Here is a 19,910-nt window from a genome sequence, read left to right as displayed (position 1 = left end):
TTACTTGCTAATTATATATACTAGTGTGTAACCCATGAATATGCATGAGTGCATTTAAAATTAAACACAATTTTTATTATAAAAATATAAATAATTAGTAAAATTATTAAAAAAAGTAAACGTAAGTAGTCACATATTAAAATTCTAACCTAAATTTAATACTATTTGTGATTTTTTTTTCTTTCTAATCTATATATATATATATATATTACCTAGTTAGTAATGGACTGTATATAATCATTATGTGTGTGTGTGTATATATATGATTAGATTTTTTTTTTGGTTTATTTATGTTGAACTCCTCGTTTTCTATATTAAATTAACTCACTCGTCACAAAAATTAAAAAAACTTGCATTAGATGAGACATATGACGCAAATTAAACTCTAGTTGAATTTCAATTTTTAGACTAAATTAATTAACTTGGCACAAAAATTTAAAAATTTAGATTAGATGGGACACATGGTGCAAAATTAAAATATAATTGAATTTCAATTTGAAATCTAATTGGATTTTCTCTCAACTTTACCTGTTAATATCTATAGATTATTCATAAATATTTTCTTATCAAAGCTTTTCTATTTATTGTACTGATTCGAACTAGCCTAAACAAAAACAGTTCCTTAGATAGCATTTATCTTTATATAAGTTTATATATCTTGAATATTTTTCCTTTTTATTTTTTTAAATTAAAAAGGAGTGAGATTGTAAAAAAATTTTATTAGAAGAATACATAAGATATAGTGAATATTAAATTGGGTCCACCTAACACTAGCGAGTCGCCACTTGTGGTTTCAAGCCTGCACTCGCAACGGTCGACCACAAGAGAGTGACTTTGACTTTCATTCCCCTATAAAAATCTTCATATCCCTCGTTCATTTCATGTATTAAACTTTCCAAGATAACTCGTTTTTTTCTTCTCTGCAAAAACCTTCTAGCTTGGCTATGGCTTGGGCTTCTTCAACTTGTACTACTTGTTCATATTCATTCATGACCTCCTCACCACTCATGCTACTGGTACTGTTACTACTGGGTTTGAGTTCCCAGAGCTGTTATGGGTTGGGGACATTTGGGTTTGACATTCACCACCGGTTCTCGGACACGGTTAAGGCAATTCTTGGCACTGATGGTCTTCCAGAGAAAGGAAGCGTAGAGTACCATGCTGCTATGGCCCGTCATGACCGCATAATCCGAGGTCGTCACCTTGCTGCCAATAACCAGTCGCAACTCACTTTCGTCAATGGAAACGAGACCATGTATTTGCCATCGTATGTGTATGATTATAATTTTTTAAGGGAAAAATTAAGGGGTAATTTGTTAGGTGAACTATTTTAAGAAAATCTTTATGAAAAAATATAAAAAATAATTAATAATTTTTTACCAAAAAGAAGATGACTATATATATATATATATATATATATATAACTTTTTGCTTTATATATTACATATTTACATTTGATTTTTAAATTTTTTTTCAAGTATAGAAGATATAAGAAGAAAATGTAATCTAGTAGTAGATTTGTCAAAATTCATATTCAATAAAATATATTGAATTAAGTTGCCAAGTTTTTTTTGCCAACTTTTGTCTTAAAAAGAACTTAAAAAAAAAAAAATTTAATAAAGAAAATGACCTAAACTTTTCTTTATTTATTCTTTTCCTTCATCTTCCTCTTTTAACATTCGGTGCTTAATGACGAGGAGAGAGACAAAATAGAGGTGATCTCAAGTCTAGAAGATGTATCGAAGGTAGCAAACTCAATTGTGAGGTGGCCATGGTACTCTTACGCTTCTCTCTCTTTCATCATTGCATTGTGACAAAAGGGATGATTCAATGGGGATATTGGGCTTTTGCCCTTATTTTGCAAAAATAATAGCAATATGTCCTTATTTTGAAACTATTTAGATCTGTATCCTAATTTTGAAATTTGATTTTAACAAAATCGAGTTACAAGTGAAACTCGATATTAGTAATAAAGTTACAAATTTATTCAATAAAATAAACATTATTATATATTTTAAATTCTTAACAATTGAATTGCATATTCTTTATGTTCTTAATACACTTGTCTTATTTTGTATCAATCGAATATTATTTATTATATGATTTATAAGGTTATATTTTACGCATAATTTTAAACCACAAAAATTTACAAAATAAAAATTTATTGATGACATAATTATAGAATTGGCAAGTTTTTCTCAAAAAAATAAAAATAAAAATAAATTGGCAAGTTTTTATTTATTTTTTATAGAGACTTGTCACTAGTATCATTTTATTGTCTACTATTTACAATTTGTCATTTCAACAGTTGTGAAAAATTTTGTTGCATACTCTAAAACTATTTTTAAAAGAAATCTTAGAGCATCCACTATTCTTTTTTATCTTCCATCTCTTCAAATTTTCACATGAAATTTTAAAATTTGAATTTTTGCTATAATCTCAAAATTTTTAAAAAAATTAGAAGAATAAAGGAAATTCTACATAATTTTTAAAAAGCATTCAAGATAGTGAGACATATACAACTTTGTAGGTATTTTGCTATATTCTTTTTAATACTTTGATATTGTCCATCAAAAAGCACTATACAAATTATGAATGCAAATTATGAATTATGAATTATGAATTACGAATTTAAACTTTATGAATTCAAATTAATTTCTCAATTCAATTATCATTAAGTATTTCCATTGATGACAATTGAGTAAAATAAACTAGGTATGAAAAAATAAATTAAATTTTACATTTACATCAGATTGTGTGTGTAAATTACATTAGCATGTAATTGTTTATTTATTTTGTTCTTAATTAATACAAAATTAAATTTTTAGATTAGTTTTACTTTCAATTTTTTTCTTTTAATATGTCCCCTCCACAAAGCTAAAATCCTGATATAACATAATGTCACACAACTCAATATTCTTTGATTAGATGCGAATTTTAACAAATCTATCGTTGGATTACATTTTGTGCTCATATCTTCTACATTTGCAAAATTTTAGAATAATCGGAAATCAATAACTATCCTACGTATAAAATAAATATAATTCAAGTTTTTTGTATTATAAAATTATGTATAAAAGATGAATTTATAGATCAAATAATAAATAACATCTAATTAATATGAAATTTAGTATGAGTGTTTAGAAAATAGGAAGCATGCAATTTAAAGATAAAATTTTAAAAAATATATATATTTCATAAAAAAGTTATTAACCGTAAAATCACCAGTTATAACTTGATTCTATCCCATATATATTGTTTGGCAGTCGGTGTCTCTGTTGAAAACAACACTCCTGGATAGTATAAAGAATTTTTTTTTTTTTTTTTTAAATTTTTATATCAATATAGTATAGTATGCTGTGAATTTTGTCTTTTAGGCATTTACGTCTTAACTCATTCATTATCCAATATTTTACAACCAAAACGTCCGGCAATGGCACTACTTTCTTATTTACTATTCGACTGAAAAATATGCTCTTACACTCATAGTCCATTCAAAGAAACCCTAAATGAGAAAAATTCAATTTTTTAGTTTCTTGGTTACCACGGAAATGCTTCGCTTAAATTCACTTCTTCCTGTACTTTTATACTGACCACCACCCCACCTATGTTCTAAATATTTCAGTGCCTATTATGCTAATGTTTCTGTGGGGACACCAAGTTTATCATTTTTGGTGGTCTTAGATACCGGCAGTCCATTGTTCTGGTTACCGTGCGGTTGTCAAAAAGGCAGTGCTGGTTGCAAGACCGACTTATCATTACCATCTGCAGAGGTATATAATTCACTTTGAATTTTATTATTTGCTAGAGTGCGGAGATAGGATTTGACTTAAAGGAAACATAATTTACATTTGACAGTCACATCTATACACGTGCATACAAACATATGCATATGGTATTCGAGAACAATAAAAAAAATGATTTATTATGTAATTATCCTTATATTTTTTTGCATTTAGGATACTAGATGATTACATATAGAATTTTAGATTGTATTATCATTCTTTGTCATTTTTGAACAATAACACTAAATTTATCTATTTTTTATAGAAAAAAAATTAACACTAAATGTTTCTCTCTCTCTCATTAAAACTTTTATTTATTTTCTCCCATCTTGTTTTATTGTTATATTTTAACTACTTTTATGCTTTTTAATACTTGAATTGTTGTAATGTTATGCTTTGAGAAGGTTTTGTAACATTAGAACTTATTTTTTGATATTTCAAGAGTTTTAATTTAATCTATGATAAATTTTAACAATTATTTATTGTTGTCGGTCTTCCTTTTAAGGAGCCTTGTTTGTATCGTTGCTGGTTTGGGTTGTGTGGTTTTGTTTTGTTGTTGGTACTCTAGCTCGTTCAATAAAGATTCTTGATTATCAAAAAAATAAAAATAAAAAACAATTATATATATATATATATATATATATATATATATATATATATATATTTATTTATATTGAGTGTGGCGGGGTGGGGTGTTAATCTGCGAGTGCCTACTAGAATGAAGTAGGCAAGAATTGGAAACCCATGAGCAGGAGTGACTAGTGAGGCAAGGGCCAAGAATTAATTGGAAACCCACCCAATACCTGTCCCGCCACTATCCTTTCTATCATTCCTCTTTCTTTCTTTTTTATTTATTTATTTATTTTATTTTATTTATTATTATTTTTTTTTAGAATTTCAATCTATAACGTCTACTCTTGATGATAACTCTTTATCCTTAGACCAAGAATCAATTGGTTTTTGGTGTAGGCGAAGATTGAACTTCATACCTTTTATTCAACCATTGAAGACTTTATTAGTTAAGCTAACTGGAATCCTCTTTTCTACTATTCCTAATGGTGGAAGGAAGCTACTTATAGTAATTACTTGACCTTTAATAGATGGATGGAACTGACTTACATATACTAATGGGTCAAATAGTAAATTTCAGACTTTTTTTTTTTTTTTTTTGAGAGGTAGAGTTTCAATCTATGACGTCCACTTATAATAATTGTCAAATGGATTTCAGTTAGCTCAACTGGTAAAATCTCAAATGGTTGAATAAGAGATTTGAGATTTAATTCCCGCTTACACTAAAAACTAATTGGTGTCTTGGTTTGATAATAAAGAACTATTATTAGAAGCAAACGTCATAAGTTGAAACCCTTTAAAAAAAAATTGTCATTTATCATCAGACCAAGATACCAATTTTTTTTTGGTGTAGATAGGGATAAAACCCCAAATCGCCTATTCAATGACAAGAAACTTTACTAATTGAGTTAACTGGAACCCACAATTTCAGAGAGAGCTAATGGTCTATTATCACAAATATAAAATCATTAAGATCTCACTAACACATGAATTGGTTTTTTATTTTTAATTTTAATTAAAAATGTTAACTCTCCAATATGACCTCACTAACACATGAAATTTTCATTAATTTTTTATACAATTAATTAGGGGTGGCAAAATTAGACATGACCTGTGAACTTGACACGACATGACATGAAATTAGTAGGTTATGGGTTGAAGTTTAATGGATTTGTGTCATATTCGGGTTGACACGGTTGACTTGTTTAATAAACGGGTTGGGTTAGTGTTAAATATATAGAACCTGTTTAACTCATTTGATCCGTTTAATTAAATAACATTTTACCAATATACCCTTTAAACTTTAGGTATATAAACTTATTAGTTGTTGTGGTTTATTTTCTTTGACATATTGTGATTGATTATTTGTGATATTGTGATATACTTTAATTTTGAATGAATATTTGTGATGCAATTACTCGTTAGTTCTAAATTTTATATTAAACATATTTATTTGTTTGTTTTTTCATTTTTTTTTTAATTTTGATAAAATTTGATAAATAAGTCGACACAACTGACCTGTTTAATAAATAAGTCGTGTTAGGGTTGAAAAATCTTGAGCCGTTTAATAAATATGTCGAGTTAGTGTTGACCTAACTATATCGTCGAATACTCATGAGTTGACATGACACGAACTTAACACGTGAATACGAATTGCCACTCCTACAATTAATGACACTATTATTAAAATAAATATTCCAATTATTCATTTATTTATTTTAGATTAAATGCACTAACATTTAATCTCTTTATCATGTAGGTAATAGAATTTAACACCTACAATCCTAATACGTCTTCAACAAGTGAAAATGTTCCTTGCAGCAGCACCTTGTGCGTACCACCTAAGTGCGCTTCACAAAGTACTAGTTGTGCTTATGATATAATATATGGTACTTCCTCTGAAATGAGTTCTTCTTCTGGGATCTTGGTAGAGGATGTTTTGAATTTAATTACAGATGACGATAAGTCAAAATCAGTTGAATCCAAAATAGTTTTTGGGTAGGTTATCATTTTTCATTACTTTGCTACAAGAACTTTGGGAGACATTCTTTTCAAGTAATAAAAATACTGATTTATATCTCAAGATATCAATTTTAAAAAAATGAGATTAAGATTAAATAATTGTTAGTTAAAGTGAAAACAATTCTGCAGTGACTGATATACTTTGTCAAAAGAAGATAATTTTGATGATGAATCTGGACTTTTGGAATGGCTTTTTTCCTCCTCAAGTAGGAATAATCAAATATGAGGGTTGTCAAGTTGCATTATCTCAGTCTATTTGAAAAATTATCAATAACAAAAGGTTAATGTTTCTCATATGCAAGAAGAGAAAAGGTAGAAAAAAATTTCTTTCCGGGAAGTAGGTCATGCCTGAGAGATCCTGATATCATAGATCTTTAGACCCGTGATATTACAAGAAAAAAAATAATTAGTCTTTAATATGAATAAAAACTCTATGTACCATCTTTTTTTTGTGTTTTACTTCATGCTTCATCAATAACAATTTATCACATATTTTTTTGTGACAAAAACTTTTTTAATTTGACAAAACTTAATATAGTGGAGTATAAATTAAAATACAAAAAGTTGGAAAGAAGATTTCTATTCCTTTAATTTTTTTTTTTAACGAAATCACTGATGGATTAGCATTAATTTTCTTATTCATTGAAGTTTGCAACTAATTTAATTTTTAATTGGTAGTAATCTGTTCGACAAATTTTCATATATTTGCCTATGACCCTTGAGATCAAACCATGTCATTCTGTGGCAGTTGTGCTGAAGATTTGACTCCTGATCCTTCATCACCAACCGGTAATTTACCACCAAACGGTCTACTTGGACTTGGTATTGATAATTTATCAGTTCCTAGCACCTTAGCAAGAAATGGGCTAGTTCCAGATTCTTTTTCCATGTGTTTTGGACCTGATCTTGAGAATGGGAGAATAACTTTTGGAGATACTGGCAACTCAGACCAAAAAGAAGCGCCTTTCACGATTGAGCCATCAAAGTAAGTCATTACTTTCTCAACATTGTAAAAACTGTCCGAAAGGTTATTTATTAATTTGGCAGGAAGACTATCTTTACCCTGAATCTCATCATACTTGCACTAATTTTGTCCTTGAAAACTTGTTATCAGTCCATTTTACAATATCAACATCTCTCAAATAACTGTGGGAAGCAATGTTTCTGAGCTAGAGTTCAGTGCAGTCTTTGACTCTGGTACAACGTATACATTATTGAACGACCCAGCTTATACAATTATTTCTACGAGTGTAAGTAATTTAAATAACATGTTTCATGATATCATTGGAATTTCATTTAATACAATTGAGTATGACTTGAACTCCTATTATTTTGTAGTTCGATTCCCAAGTCAAAGAAAACCGGTCCAATTATCAGAATGCCAACTTTGAATATTGTTATCACTTAAGGTCATTTCTATATCGTTCCAATCGTTTCTGTTTTCTCTTATCAGCTTGATATGAATCACTGACATCTACTTTCTATCCAATGCAAATCAAAACAGTAATTTCCCTAAAGTCAATTTGACATTGAAAGGTGGAGACGAATATTTTGTCACTGATCCACTAGTACAGTTAAATTTTCAGGTATGCTCTCACTTTCTAGTGCTTTATTAATATCCGATTCCTGCTCGAGTTTTACTAAACCTTGATGTTGTGGTCTCAAGGGTGAAACTTTGTATTGCTTGGGTATTAGCAAAGGTCAATCGTCGGACATAAACATCATAGGAGGTGAGTATTTATTCATGGATAACTATCTTTATTTCAAAACCTACTTCTATTGATGAAGTTGCATTTTAATGTTTTTCTATCAATTTTGGAATTTTGACCGTGTGTTCTTTCCCTTATAAAAGGAGATTATCATAAAGCTATACTTTTGTGGAAATTCTCCGTAACCTGCTCTGGTTGTGATTTTTTATTTTATTTTATTTTTTTAATCAATTCTCAAGTTGACAAAAGCAAAGAATTGCTAGGTATTTTTAGTGATTTCAGGAATTTTTTATTTTGTTCATTTTGAGGTTTCGAAGTATTTTGGCCATTTTAGAGATTTAGGAGTTTTTTAGTTATTTGAGAGGTTTTGTGTTTTTTTTTGGTCTTTTTGAGGTTTCGGGGCTATTTCGGTCATTTTCGAGGTTTCGGGGTATTTTAGTCATTTTAGAGGTTTCATGAATTTTTTTTTGAGGTTTTGAGGGTTCTTTGGTAATTTTAGAGGTTTCATGGTTTTTTTTTTTTTTTTTTTTTTTTTTTGTCATTTTAAGGTTTCAAGGTATTTTGATCTTTTTAGAAATTTCGTAAGTATTTTTGGCCATTTTAAAGTTTTAGGGCTATTTTGGTCATTTTAGAGATTTTAAGAGATTTTGGTCATTTAAAAATTTTCATAATTTCTTTAGCTGTTTTAGAAGTTTCGATAGTACTTTGGTCATTATTTTAAGTCTTAGGGTTATTTTGGAGTTTCATGGGTATTTTGCTCCTTTTGGAGGTTTTGTGGGTATTTTAGTTATTTTTATGGGGGGTTTTTGGAGTATTTTGATCATTTGAGAGGGTTATAGGGTGTATTTTAATTATTATCAAGTTTTAGAGGCATTTTAGTAATTTTTAGATTTAAGGGTATTTTGGCCATTTTAGAGGTTTTAGTGGTATTTTTGTTTTATATATATATATATATAAATTCATTGATTATTGGGTAATTTGGTGGGTTGGGTTTTACCTATAATAATTGGGTTGGGTTATAATGAATTGTTAAAATGAGTTATAATAGTTAGGGGCCTGATTGGTAGGGGGATTTTTATTTTTGTTTTCAAAATAGTATAAAAACAGTTTTCAAAAATTGAAATTGAAACTAATTTTTAAATAATAATTTTTATATTATAGGTATTTGGCTCTTGCTTTCAAAAACAATTTTCAAAATACTAAAAAAAAAAAAAAATTGTGTTGGAGACCATTTCTATTTTTGAGATTAAAAAAAATTTCAAAAAGTAACGTGTAGAATTTGTAGATTAACACTTTTTTTTTTTTTTTTTAGTGTGGATAATGATAAGGGAATAGAACTCATGTACTTTTTTTTTCTTAATGATAAGTTTCGAATTTGAAGTGTGAGAATTCTTTTTGCAATAAAGACAGACTTCTTAATTTAAAAGATAGAAGAGTTTGGACAAATATGTGGGGTCCACTGTTTTCAATTGTCTGTATCTTGAAAACATCTTCTTAACTGTTTTCAAAATTTAGTTTGAACCTGGAAAATATGATACAATTTTTTGAAAACTATATTTAGAGAACATCAACTAAAAAATAGTTTCAGGTGTGGGACTCACCATTTTATGAATTGCAAAACAAAAAACTATATTTAAATTCTCTTACTAAATAAGCTCTGAATGAGTTTTATATACTCAACCCATTTATGGCCAATTCAAATCCACCCATTTGGCATCGTACTTTTAATACCCTTTAAGTGCAATGACTTAACATAGAAAATTAGGAATTTTAATACCCTTCTAGTTTAGTGATCCTTAGAATTTTTATTATTATTATAATAATAATTTTTTTTTTAATAGATCCCCATCCTAGTTTTTTTTTTTTTTTTTTTTTGAGAAACAGGCCAGTGCGGCCATTGATGCTTTGGATTTAAAAATTAAAATCAGCCAAATAACAATGGTAAAGGTTTGGAATAGATTCCATCCAAACCGTTAAAGGTGATGAGACATTTGCTCTCTTGACTTAAGGCATTTGTTATACTATTATCTTGCCTACAAGTATGAGGGAAAAAAAAAAAAAAAAAAAAAACTCTGAAGAGAGCTAGTAGAAGACAGAACATCTCTAATAATGTGACCAGAATGCATAAAACTTTCAAGTCGAAGCGCGTTGATGATAGTCTCGGAATCACTTGCAAAGATTGAATTCTGATTCAGCCCGTCTTGCCGCCAAAGTTTCTAATACCAACACTAATTTTGGCATATGGATCCTTTTGGCCAAAGCTACTAGGACTTCGCCATTGAAAGTTCAAATAGTGTAAAAACACCCTTGAATGTTTAGACTCCCAATTTACAAATTACCAATTCAAGCTTTGTATCAAACAATTAATGTACGGAACATGAAATAAAAGCTTAATACAGAATTGGTAAACACTTTAAGCCAATTAAAATCACATCCACAGCAGAAAATAAAAGGCAAAGATAAAGGGAAGAGAGATGCAAACACAAGGACAACACACGATGTGTTATCGAAGAAGAAACCGAAGCCCTCGGCGTAAAACCTTTCCGTCGCCCTCCAAGCGGTCAATAATCCACTAGAAAATGTAGTTGGGATACATGAACAGCAATAGACCCTCCAAGCCTAATCTATCCGATGTACCTAAGCCTTCCAAGCATCTTGCTCCAACGAGGTTGTGCCGAACCTTTTTCTTTTCTAGCTTACCAGATTCCGCTATAATCCATAGCATCCGCCATCCTTGGCATCTTCCAATGCTTCCCAAAGCTCCAAAAATACTCAACACTCTAAATGGGTGTGGGTAGTGTTTGGATAAAAATCTCATCTCAATAGGTATTACAATGAGAGAGGGAATGAGAAGAGACTATAAAGATTTCTCTCTAAGAATGAGTAGCTCTCTCTAATTAAGTGGGTGTTTTGAAGAAACCTCTCTTAGGGTTTTTTTTTTTTTGAATAGCCACACATATTTTGTGGGAATGAGGGGTATTTATACTGGTATGAGAATGGAATGCAAAGAGTCAATTTTTCCAAAACAGGGCTGGCTGGCGACTTGACCTCACGACTTGACTGAGTCGCGAGTTCAAGCCGCGAGCTAACTGAATGGCCAGTCTGGATTTTTGTCCTGTAGTGCTCCAGCTGGCATGACTGTTCTGCTCCCCTGCATGCTCTGTGCGTGTGCAACTTTTGGCGGCTTGCAAGCCGTGAGCCTCCCGCGAGATCCAACCGCGAGTCTCTGCTTCACTGCACAGTCTTGAGCATTTCTTCACACTCTCTCACACACTACCCTTACATGATTCCCACCTAAATACAGGGTTTCTAAGTGCTGTATTACAAGCAAATTTGTCATGGAATAAAGCCAACACATGGTGATTAAATTCAACCTTACACCCTTTATCATCATGCACAACAACACATATACCTGGTGAATTAATGTCTTCGAACATCGCTCCATCAAAGTTGGTTTTTATATTTCCTCAATCCGACGACTTCCAGCTTGGTCTTTGGGCTTTAAATTTTTTCTGTGGGATTGGAGGAGCCTTATGGTACTCCTCCAATGATTGCTTCGCCATCTTCGCGACTTTGTTAAGAGGACAGACCACTTCTTCTACTCGAGCCTTGTTCCGTTTGTTCCAGATAGATTAGCACACCATCGCGAAAAGGTTGACATTATGTGTAGAGCTGAAAAAAAGCTTCAGCAAATCTGCAAAAGAATGAGTTCTATAAAATTCAAAGGGTAAGGAGTGAAAATTCATGGACCAAACCGATTGAACTTTTTCACAGGACCAGAGCGCATGGCAGGTGGTTTCTTCATGGAACTTGCACAGATTGCAATTAGAAAGAGGAAAAATCTTGTGCTTTAACAAATTCTGCAGAGTGGATAGCGAGTCTGTGCTTGCTCGCCAAATTAAATTCTTGATTTTTTTGGAACTTGCAACTTCCAATGGCTCTTCTAGAAACTCTTATCATCTTCAATATTCAATGAAGTTGCTACCTCATTACTCATAGCCTCACAAAGAATGTTATAACTTGATTTCACCGAATAAAATCTAGTTTTTGTATGTGACCAAATTAGAACATCCTTCTGGGAGGAGAAGCAATTGGGATTGACTTAATCATCTGAGCTTCAAAAGGTAGGAACATTTCATCAATAAGTTGAGCATTCCACGCCCTGATTCCACATCAAAGAGTGCATTCACTGCTGCATTTTATGATAGCACAGAAGGTACAGAGAGGATTCGGCTAGTAGTGAGACCAGGCAGCCAAGCATCTTTGTAAATTCTTGTGGATGAGCCATCTCCTATCCTCCACTTTCCCCCCATAATGATGATTTTACGAGCTTGAAAAATACTCCTCCACACATATGAACCTTGCTTTGGTTTTGCATCCGAGATAGTACCCCTTGGAAAATATTAGCTTTAAATACTTTGAAAAAAGAAGAAGAATTCGTATCATGGACAAGGCCCACACCTACTTTGCGAGCATAGCTTCATTAAATTTGCCCAATTCTCATAAACCCCTACCACCCTTACATTTTGGTTTACATAAAGCCTCCCATTTTTTCCAATGTATATTCCTCCTATCTCCACGCTGTCCCACCAAAATTTATGGACCATTACTTCAATATCATGGCAAAGACCCACCAGGAGTTTGAAGCAACTCATAGCAAAAGTGAGAATAGCCTAAACCACTGCTTTTAGTAAAACCTCCCTACCTGCTTGGGAGAGTAGTTTTTCCTTCCATCCTTGCAATTTCCCTCACACTCTCTCCTTAATATAATTAAGGCTGGCCCTTTTATTTTTCCCCACAACTGCAGGAAGCCCTAAGTATTTTTCATATTTTCTTTAATCTCCAGAACCTTTAGGAAAGTTTTTATGGCAGCTTTCAAAGAGATGGGCACCAATTTTTCAAAGAAAATCTTTTCAATATTTATTTTTTTGGCTAGAGGCTAACTCATATTCACCCAAGAGTTTCTAAATGACTTGCACGTCTCTCAATTCAGCCTGGTAGAAAAGAAGGGTGTCATCTGTAAAGAATAGGTGAGATATTTAAGGACCATCCCTACAAAGTGAGAAACTCCTTATGTCACTTGTAGCCACATGTTTCTAAATTAAACCATTGAGCCCTTTTGAACATAAGAGGAACAAATATGGAGATAAAGGATCCCCCTGTCTAATTCCCCTCGAAGGTTTAATGTCTCCTTGAGGTTCACCATTCACTAGGATTGAATAAGATATGGAGCTAATGCATCCAAAAATCAGATTGATCAATCTTTTGTGGAAGCCTATCTTCTCCATCAACAAACATAAAAAATTCCACTCCACCTAGACGTATGCTTTACTCATATCAAGCTTTATAGCCATAAAGCCTGATTTTCCAGATTTTTATTTTATTTTTCATGTGGTGCAGGGTTTCAAAAGCCACCAGGATGTTGTCAAAGATTGCTTTATCTACTTGGAAAGCACTTTGTGAGTCTGAGATGACTTCTAGTAAAATTTTCTTAAACATGTTTGCCAACACTTCTGATACCAATTTATACAAAATATTACATAAAGCAATAGGGTGAAATTTAGTGACTCTTTGGAGACTTTTAACTTTTGGAATTAGAGTAATGTAAGTGTGGTTCAAGTTAGGAGGGATAATACTTGAATTTAAACAAAAGAGAACCATCTGAGAAACATCCACCCTAATACTATCCCAATAATGCTAATAAAAAATAGGCGGCATCCCATCTGTTCTAGGCGCTTTCAAAGGGGACATCTATTTCAAAGCAAGGTCCACTTTAGTCTTGGTAAAACTTGCCAACACAGCTTGATTCATCTCATGAGTGACATCTTGTGGGGTGGCTTCCAAAATAGCTTCAACGTCTGCTAGATTCGGGTTTAAGGAGCTAAATAATTGTTGAAAATATTCCACAAACAGACTGGCTATTTAATTTTCATCATCACACCATGAACCATCTGAATTTCATAGCTTCATGATCTCATTCCGTCTGAAACAGTGAGAGGCCCTACTATGAAAATATCTAGAGTTTTGATCCCCATCTTTTAGCCAAGCAAATTTGGACCTCTATTGCCACATTTTCTCCTTTACTGATAGTAAGGACCGAAGCTCTTGCTTTAGAAGAACAACCTCATCACCATCGCCCCCTTTGGTAGCTTCCATCTCTGCTTGTTTCAATCTCTTCCGGAAATCGATAAGCTATTTTGTAATGTTACCAAAAGAATGCCGACTCTAGAATTGTAACATTGATTTCCACTTGGTCAAATTTTCGTTAACAGCAACCAATGGATACCGTACCTGTGTAACCGGTTTCCAGGCCGATTCAATAGTAAAATGACACCCTTGATCTTGTAGCCATATATGTTTGAACTACCAAGGGCATTGTCGGTGAGTTGGTATACCCAGGAGATGTATAATTTTAGGTTTATGGTCTAAAAAACCGCACTCCAAATGTGATACCTTCGTAGTTGGATATAGAGACAGCCATTCATCGGTTGCCAATGCTCAATCATGTCTTTCCCAAACTGTTATTCCACCTACAAAATTTTTACTCCAAGTGAATCTATTACCCACAAACCCTAAATCCCTAAAGCTACATTCATCCAGGACAACTCTAAACTCCTGCATCTGTTGAGTTGGCCTTAGCCGACCCCCTAATTTTTCATGAGATTTTAAAATTTCATTGAAGTCTTCCGCACATAACCATGGTAATTGAAATCTAAAATTCAAACTACGGAGAAGGTCCCATGAAGTCGAATGATTTTGAGTTTCGGGAGCACCATAGAAGCCTATAAACTGCCAAGTATTTTCCTTCCCCTCATTAACAAGAGCATCAATATGGTTTAGAGATGAAGAAACAACCTGAAAATTCACACTGCCTCCACAACAAAACTAAACCACCCGCTCGAGTTGCTTTTGACACTACATGCATTAATCCAAAATCTAACTTCTTCAAAAAAAAATTTAGCCTAGCTTCAACTTGCCATGTCTCGGCAACGAATACGATTGTAGGATATTTTGCCTGAATTAAATCTCCGAGCTCCTAAACCATTTAAGGGTTTCTAAGCCCACGACAGTTCCAACAGAGGAGACTTATTGGTCCTAGTAGGGCTGAGAAACAGCTGCTGCCAATAAAAGAGAGTTATCTTTGTCTTGAGGAGAAACTGCTCTACGTTTAATGGGTAACTTATCATAGACTTCTTCACCACCACTTCATTTTGAGAGGACCAATTTTTCTATCGTAATTCTAGCTATTGTTTCTGGTTGAGCAAGCCAAGTCCACTTTGCTTTTATTTCTTTTTTCCCCACAGGTTTGAGTGACTCAGAGATTGTGCTATATAGTAATACAGAGGGGGGGAGTGGGGGGGGGGGGCATGTGTTAAGGGCAAATTTTTAATAGGGGCACGTGATAGAAAGGACATACCTGACTTTTCAAATAAATGGAGCTCATAATCAATTTCCGCAATTCTCCGATTTTGGAAATCTCCTTGTACTACTATATCCCTAATAATTAGGCTAGACATATCCTCAATATCCTTTGATTTTGCCCCCAAGCGAGTCCCCCAAAACGTGTAAGTCCAGATTTTTAGTCATTAAGCGAGAGAATTCAAGCCTAACTACTTCCACAAAATTTGACGTATCCATATTTTGAAACTGATCATCTGGAGTTGGATTTATAGGACTCTCCACCACCAGAGTAGGTATCGGAATACCACAATTTTTGTTTGCTGGGACCTTCTTCTTCCGTGCTTTGTAAAACCCTGGAACTACTATCACTGAACTACGAGGATTAGGAGTATAAGATGCTCTTATCCATGGCCCATAAGCTTGATTATTAGTAGTCAAAGTGCCCTCACTTTCAATCCATAATTCACAATCCCTATCATTCTGATCGAGATGACCGCACCAATAACAAATGTTTAGGAGCTACTCATATTTGAACGTGTAAGGTTGAATTTTATCAACCATCTTGTTGGCTTTATTCCGTGCAAAATTTTCTTATATTTTTGCAATTTGTAACCCTGCATTTAAGTGAGAATCATGTAAGGATAGTGCGTGAGAGAGTGTGAAGAAATGCTCAAGATTGTGCAAAGAAGCAGGGACTCGCGACTAGATTTTTTGGGTAGCTCGCGGCTTGCAAGACGTCAGAAGGTGCACACGTGCCAAGCATGCAGAAAAACTGAATCGTCATGCCAGCTGTAGCACTACAGGACAAAAAGTCCAGTTTGGCCATTCAGTTACCTCGCGGTTGGAACTCACGGCTCAGTCAAGTCGCGAGACCAAGCTACCAGCCAGCTTTGTTTTGAAAAACTGACTCTTCGCATTCCACTCTCACCCTAGTATCTATACCCCTTATACCCACGAAATGTAGAGAGCTTCCAAAGAGAATTTTGAGAGAGAAACCCTAGAGAAAACCAAGATTGACTCATCCACAATTTTCACATAGAAACTCTTCAAATTCCTCTACTCTCTTCCTCTCCATTGTTACATCCTTGAGAGGTTTTTAGCCAAATCATTTTCTCACCATACCCATATCTGTGAGAAGGCTTTCTGGTACTTTGGGAAGTAGTTAGAAAGGGACTAATTTTATATTGGTTGATGCTATGGTTTATAGCAGAATTCAGTAAGCTAAAGAAGACAAATGTTCGACGCAACCTCGTTGGAGTAGGAGCTTGGAGGGCTTAGGTACACTAGGTAGATTAGGCTTGGAGGGTCTTCTGCTGTTCATGTATCCCAACTACATTATTTAGTGGATTATTTACCGCTTGGAGGGCAGCGGAGAGGTTTTACGCCGAGGGCTTCGGTTTCCTCTTCGATAACACATAGTTTTGTTGTCCTTGTGTTTGCATCTCTCTTCCCTTAATCTTTGCCATTTAATTTCTGCTGTGGATGTGATTTTATTTGGTTTAGATTGTTTTATCAATTATGTTTTAAGCTTATGTTCATATTCCGCACATACATTGTTTGATAATAAGCTTGAATTGGTAATTTGTTATTTAGGGGTCTAAACGTTCAAGGTGTTTTACACACTATTTGAACATTCAGAATGTAACTCAATCCTCAAAACCCTTTTCCAAATAGATAATCCTACCTTGACATAAAGGAAGAGTTATGTCAATCGTGACCCTAACACGCATAAAACCATTGCCTTCCATCTCGACAATGTTAGTAGTTTTATCAACTTCCCCAATCATTGAACAGAGATCCTCCACCTCCCTTCTATTCATAAAACAAATGGGAATGTTGTGAAGTTTAATCCAAAGGGAAACCTTAGAAAATTTCAACCCCTTGACAGGTGAGTGATTTCCATAAGTTTGAAGGACTATCAAATTTTTATCAAAGCTCCATGGTTCACCCTTGAGAATCTTGTCAACCACTTCTTTATTATTGTACACAAATAAAAGAATATGGTCCCCCTACATTCCTAACTTTAAACCCACTCACTGCTTTCCACAACGGAGTAAAAGTCCCGATAATAGCCCCCATGTTCAAAGCTCTGCTAGTCAAGAACTTCATTGCTAAAATAAATTCCGCAGAACATCTTTCCTTGTTCAGACTCATCTTACCGCCCTCACGATCATTGAGGGAGAGATTGTTCTAGCGTTTTGTTAAAGCATCCATAAGAATAGACTTCAAAGAAAATTGAGGGAAAGGTCAATAATAGAGAAAGAAATTCTTCCACTTGTGTTTCCCGTAAACCCTAAAAAAAAAAAAAAAAAAAAAAAAAACCACAAGCCTAAGAGTACAAGTGTTACCCTAGGTACCACAAGCCTTACAAGAAGGGGCCAAAAATTCTACTACCTAAGAGAAGTTTGGAGTAAACCGGACTTTCTTAGTGATAGAGAAACTTGAATCTATAAAAAAAAAAGCATTAAAATCATTTACCTCCCATCCTAGTTAAATCTACCTTTTGACATGATGATTAAAAATCATTATGCCAAGAAACCTATTCATTAGCATCTAATTTGGAGATTACAGAGTTTATATTTTAAGACATTATTAACAAGAGGTTGACATAAAAACTAAAAAGTGGCTGGTTGGCTGCTATCAATGTCTTAAATAAGACATTAAAAATTTGCACGTGAATTAACAAATTAACATGATTTTCATTTGATTCTAAAAAAAAAACTTTATTTTCATTTAGTGATTGCATCGTTAAACAACTTGTACGTTTTTAGACCCCTGTAAAATAGATTGTTTAACCTAATTAATTAACCAAGTGAATACTTAGGTTTATAATTTAGATCTAGGTTAAAACAAAACAATCATATCATGTAAAGTAGTGAAAAAATAAATAACACAAGATATGATGACCCAGGAAAACTAAACAGGTAAAAAACTTAGGGAGGATTTAACCTAACTATCCTCAAGGTAAAACAAATCCACTATGAAAGAATTGGAGTTTGTACAATAGAACTTAGACCACTAACATCCTATTGTTACCTCGAATAGAAAACTTACTACTACGACTATGTGACAGCTCCGAGTCCACAGACTACTTTTTTTTTTTTTTTTTTTTTTTTTTTTTTTTTTTTTTTTTTTTTTCTACAGCAACCACAATTTCTCCTACTTGTGACTTTGAGACTCCACTCAAAGGTTTTGGATTTTCTTGAAAGTTCTTTATGTAGCAACTGAAACGATCACCAAGTTCTTGACATGAATCTTGATCTTGATAACCCTAAGTGTGTATGAAGGTAAACACCTCTAGATCTCAAAAAAGATTCAACACACTAGGCACATCAAAGACTTCTATAACGTAGCTAGGGTTTTTCCTTTTATACTTAGAGTAAAACATAAAACCCTACACGTCATATGGGCTTGGGCTAAATTGGAAATTCTGCAGAAAAATTAATCTGCACAAGGTTCGATCGATTGAGTCTAATTTTTGTCGATCGAGCGTTGCAAATTTAGTCCAATAAATTTTGCAATCACTTGATTCCAATTTTACAAATAAACATACTTTGAGCAAACCTAAACCTAGACTACATGTTTTGATCATGGTTTGCCAACATAATACAAATTGAAATTCTAATGCATTAGTTCCTTAAGTCTTAGAACCTAACACAACAACTGTTGCCAAGTTAGATTTTCGGAAAACCTGGAAATATTGGTAATTTAATGATGTATAAATTGCGAGATTGCCATCGTTAAACAACCCCCATCACTTGGGTTTCTTAGCCTACAATATCATTGAAAGCCATTATGTATCCTACCATGTTTAAATTGAGGTTTATAAAAAAAAAAAAAATGTTTAAATTGAGAAATTGCCACTTTTAAATTATGAATTTGTTTATTGTCATACTGCAGTAAACTTCATGACTGGTTATGACATAGTTTTCAATCGTGAGAAGACAGTAATAGGTTGGAAGGCATCTAATTGTAAGTATATGCAATTCAACTCTCTTGATTGAATTTTAATGTTCAATTTTTACTTCTCTATGTTGATTCTTTAAGTGTCTATAATGACTGATGAGACTTGGTTTTCCCAGGTGGCTACAGCCCATCAGTCTCCAACTACCAGCCCAAAACAGTCTCTTCCTTTACTTACGCCCTCATTATGCTTCTTATTTCCTTCTTTGCCATTGTTTGATTCTCTTTTTATTAGGTGAGGTTTTCTGATCATGCCAATCATTCACCCAAACTGGACACATTGGTGGCTTCTTTTTTTCTTGCGTTGAGGTTTTGATTGTTGGAAATATAGTAGAGATATTACATGACTTTTCCTTGAAAATTACACAATATAATTTTACTAAAAGAGGTGGCGGAAATGAGACGTAAACTAAGTTACTGTCTTGAAATAAATTGTGCCGTCTAGGGTATATTCGATGTA

The 19,910-nt window shown here is 33.1% G+C and overlaps 1 protein-coding gene across 1 annotated transcript; it reads left to right on the top strand.

Moving 5' to 3' along the window:
• Nucleotides 1-989: 989 nt before the first annotated feature.
• On the top strand, nt 990-19,670 carry LOC115994145 (aspartyl protease family protein 1-like). Its single transcript, XM_031118192.1, is given in 11 exon segments — nt 990-1,267; nt 2,183-2,191; nt 3,626-3,773; nt 6,115-6,353; nt 7,126-7,362; nt 7,492-7,627; nt 7,716-7,787; nt 7,868-7,963; nt 8,044-8,107; nt 19,388-19,463; nt 19,535-19,670. Coding segments are annotated over 11 exon segments (1,491 nt in total).
• The last annotated feature ends 240 nt before the right edge of the window (nt 19,671-19,910 follow it).

This window comes from Quercus lobata, chromosome 6 (genome assembly GCF_001633185.2).
Source record: "Quercus lobata isolate SW786 chromosome 6, ValleyOak3.0 Primary Assembly, whole genome shotgun sequence".
Lineage (NCBI taxonomy): Eukaryota > Viridiplantae > Streptophyta > Magnoliopsida > Fagales > Fagaceae > Quercus > Quercus lobata.
The sequence above is the reverse complement of the archived record's forward strand: the minus strand, read 5'-3'. Positions and strand labels throughout refer to the sequence as shown.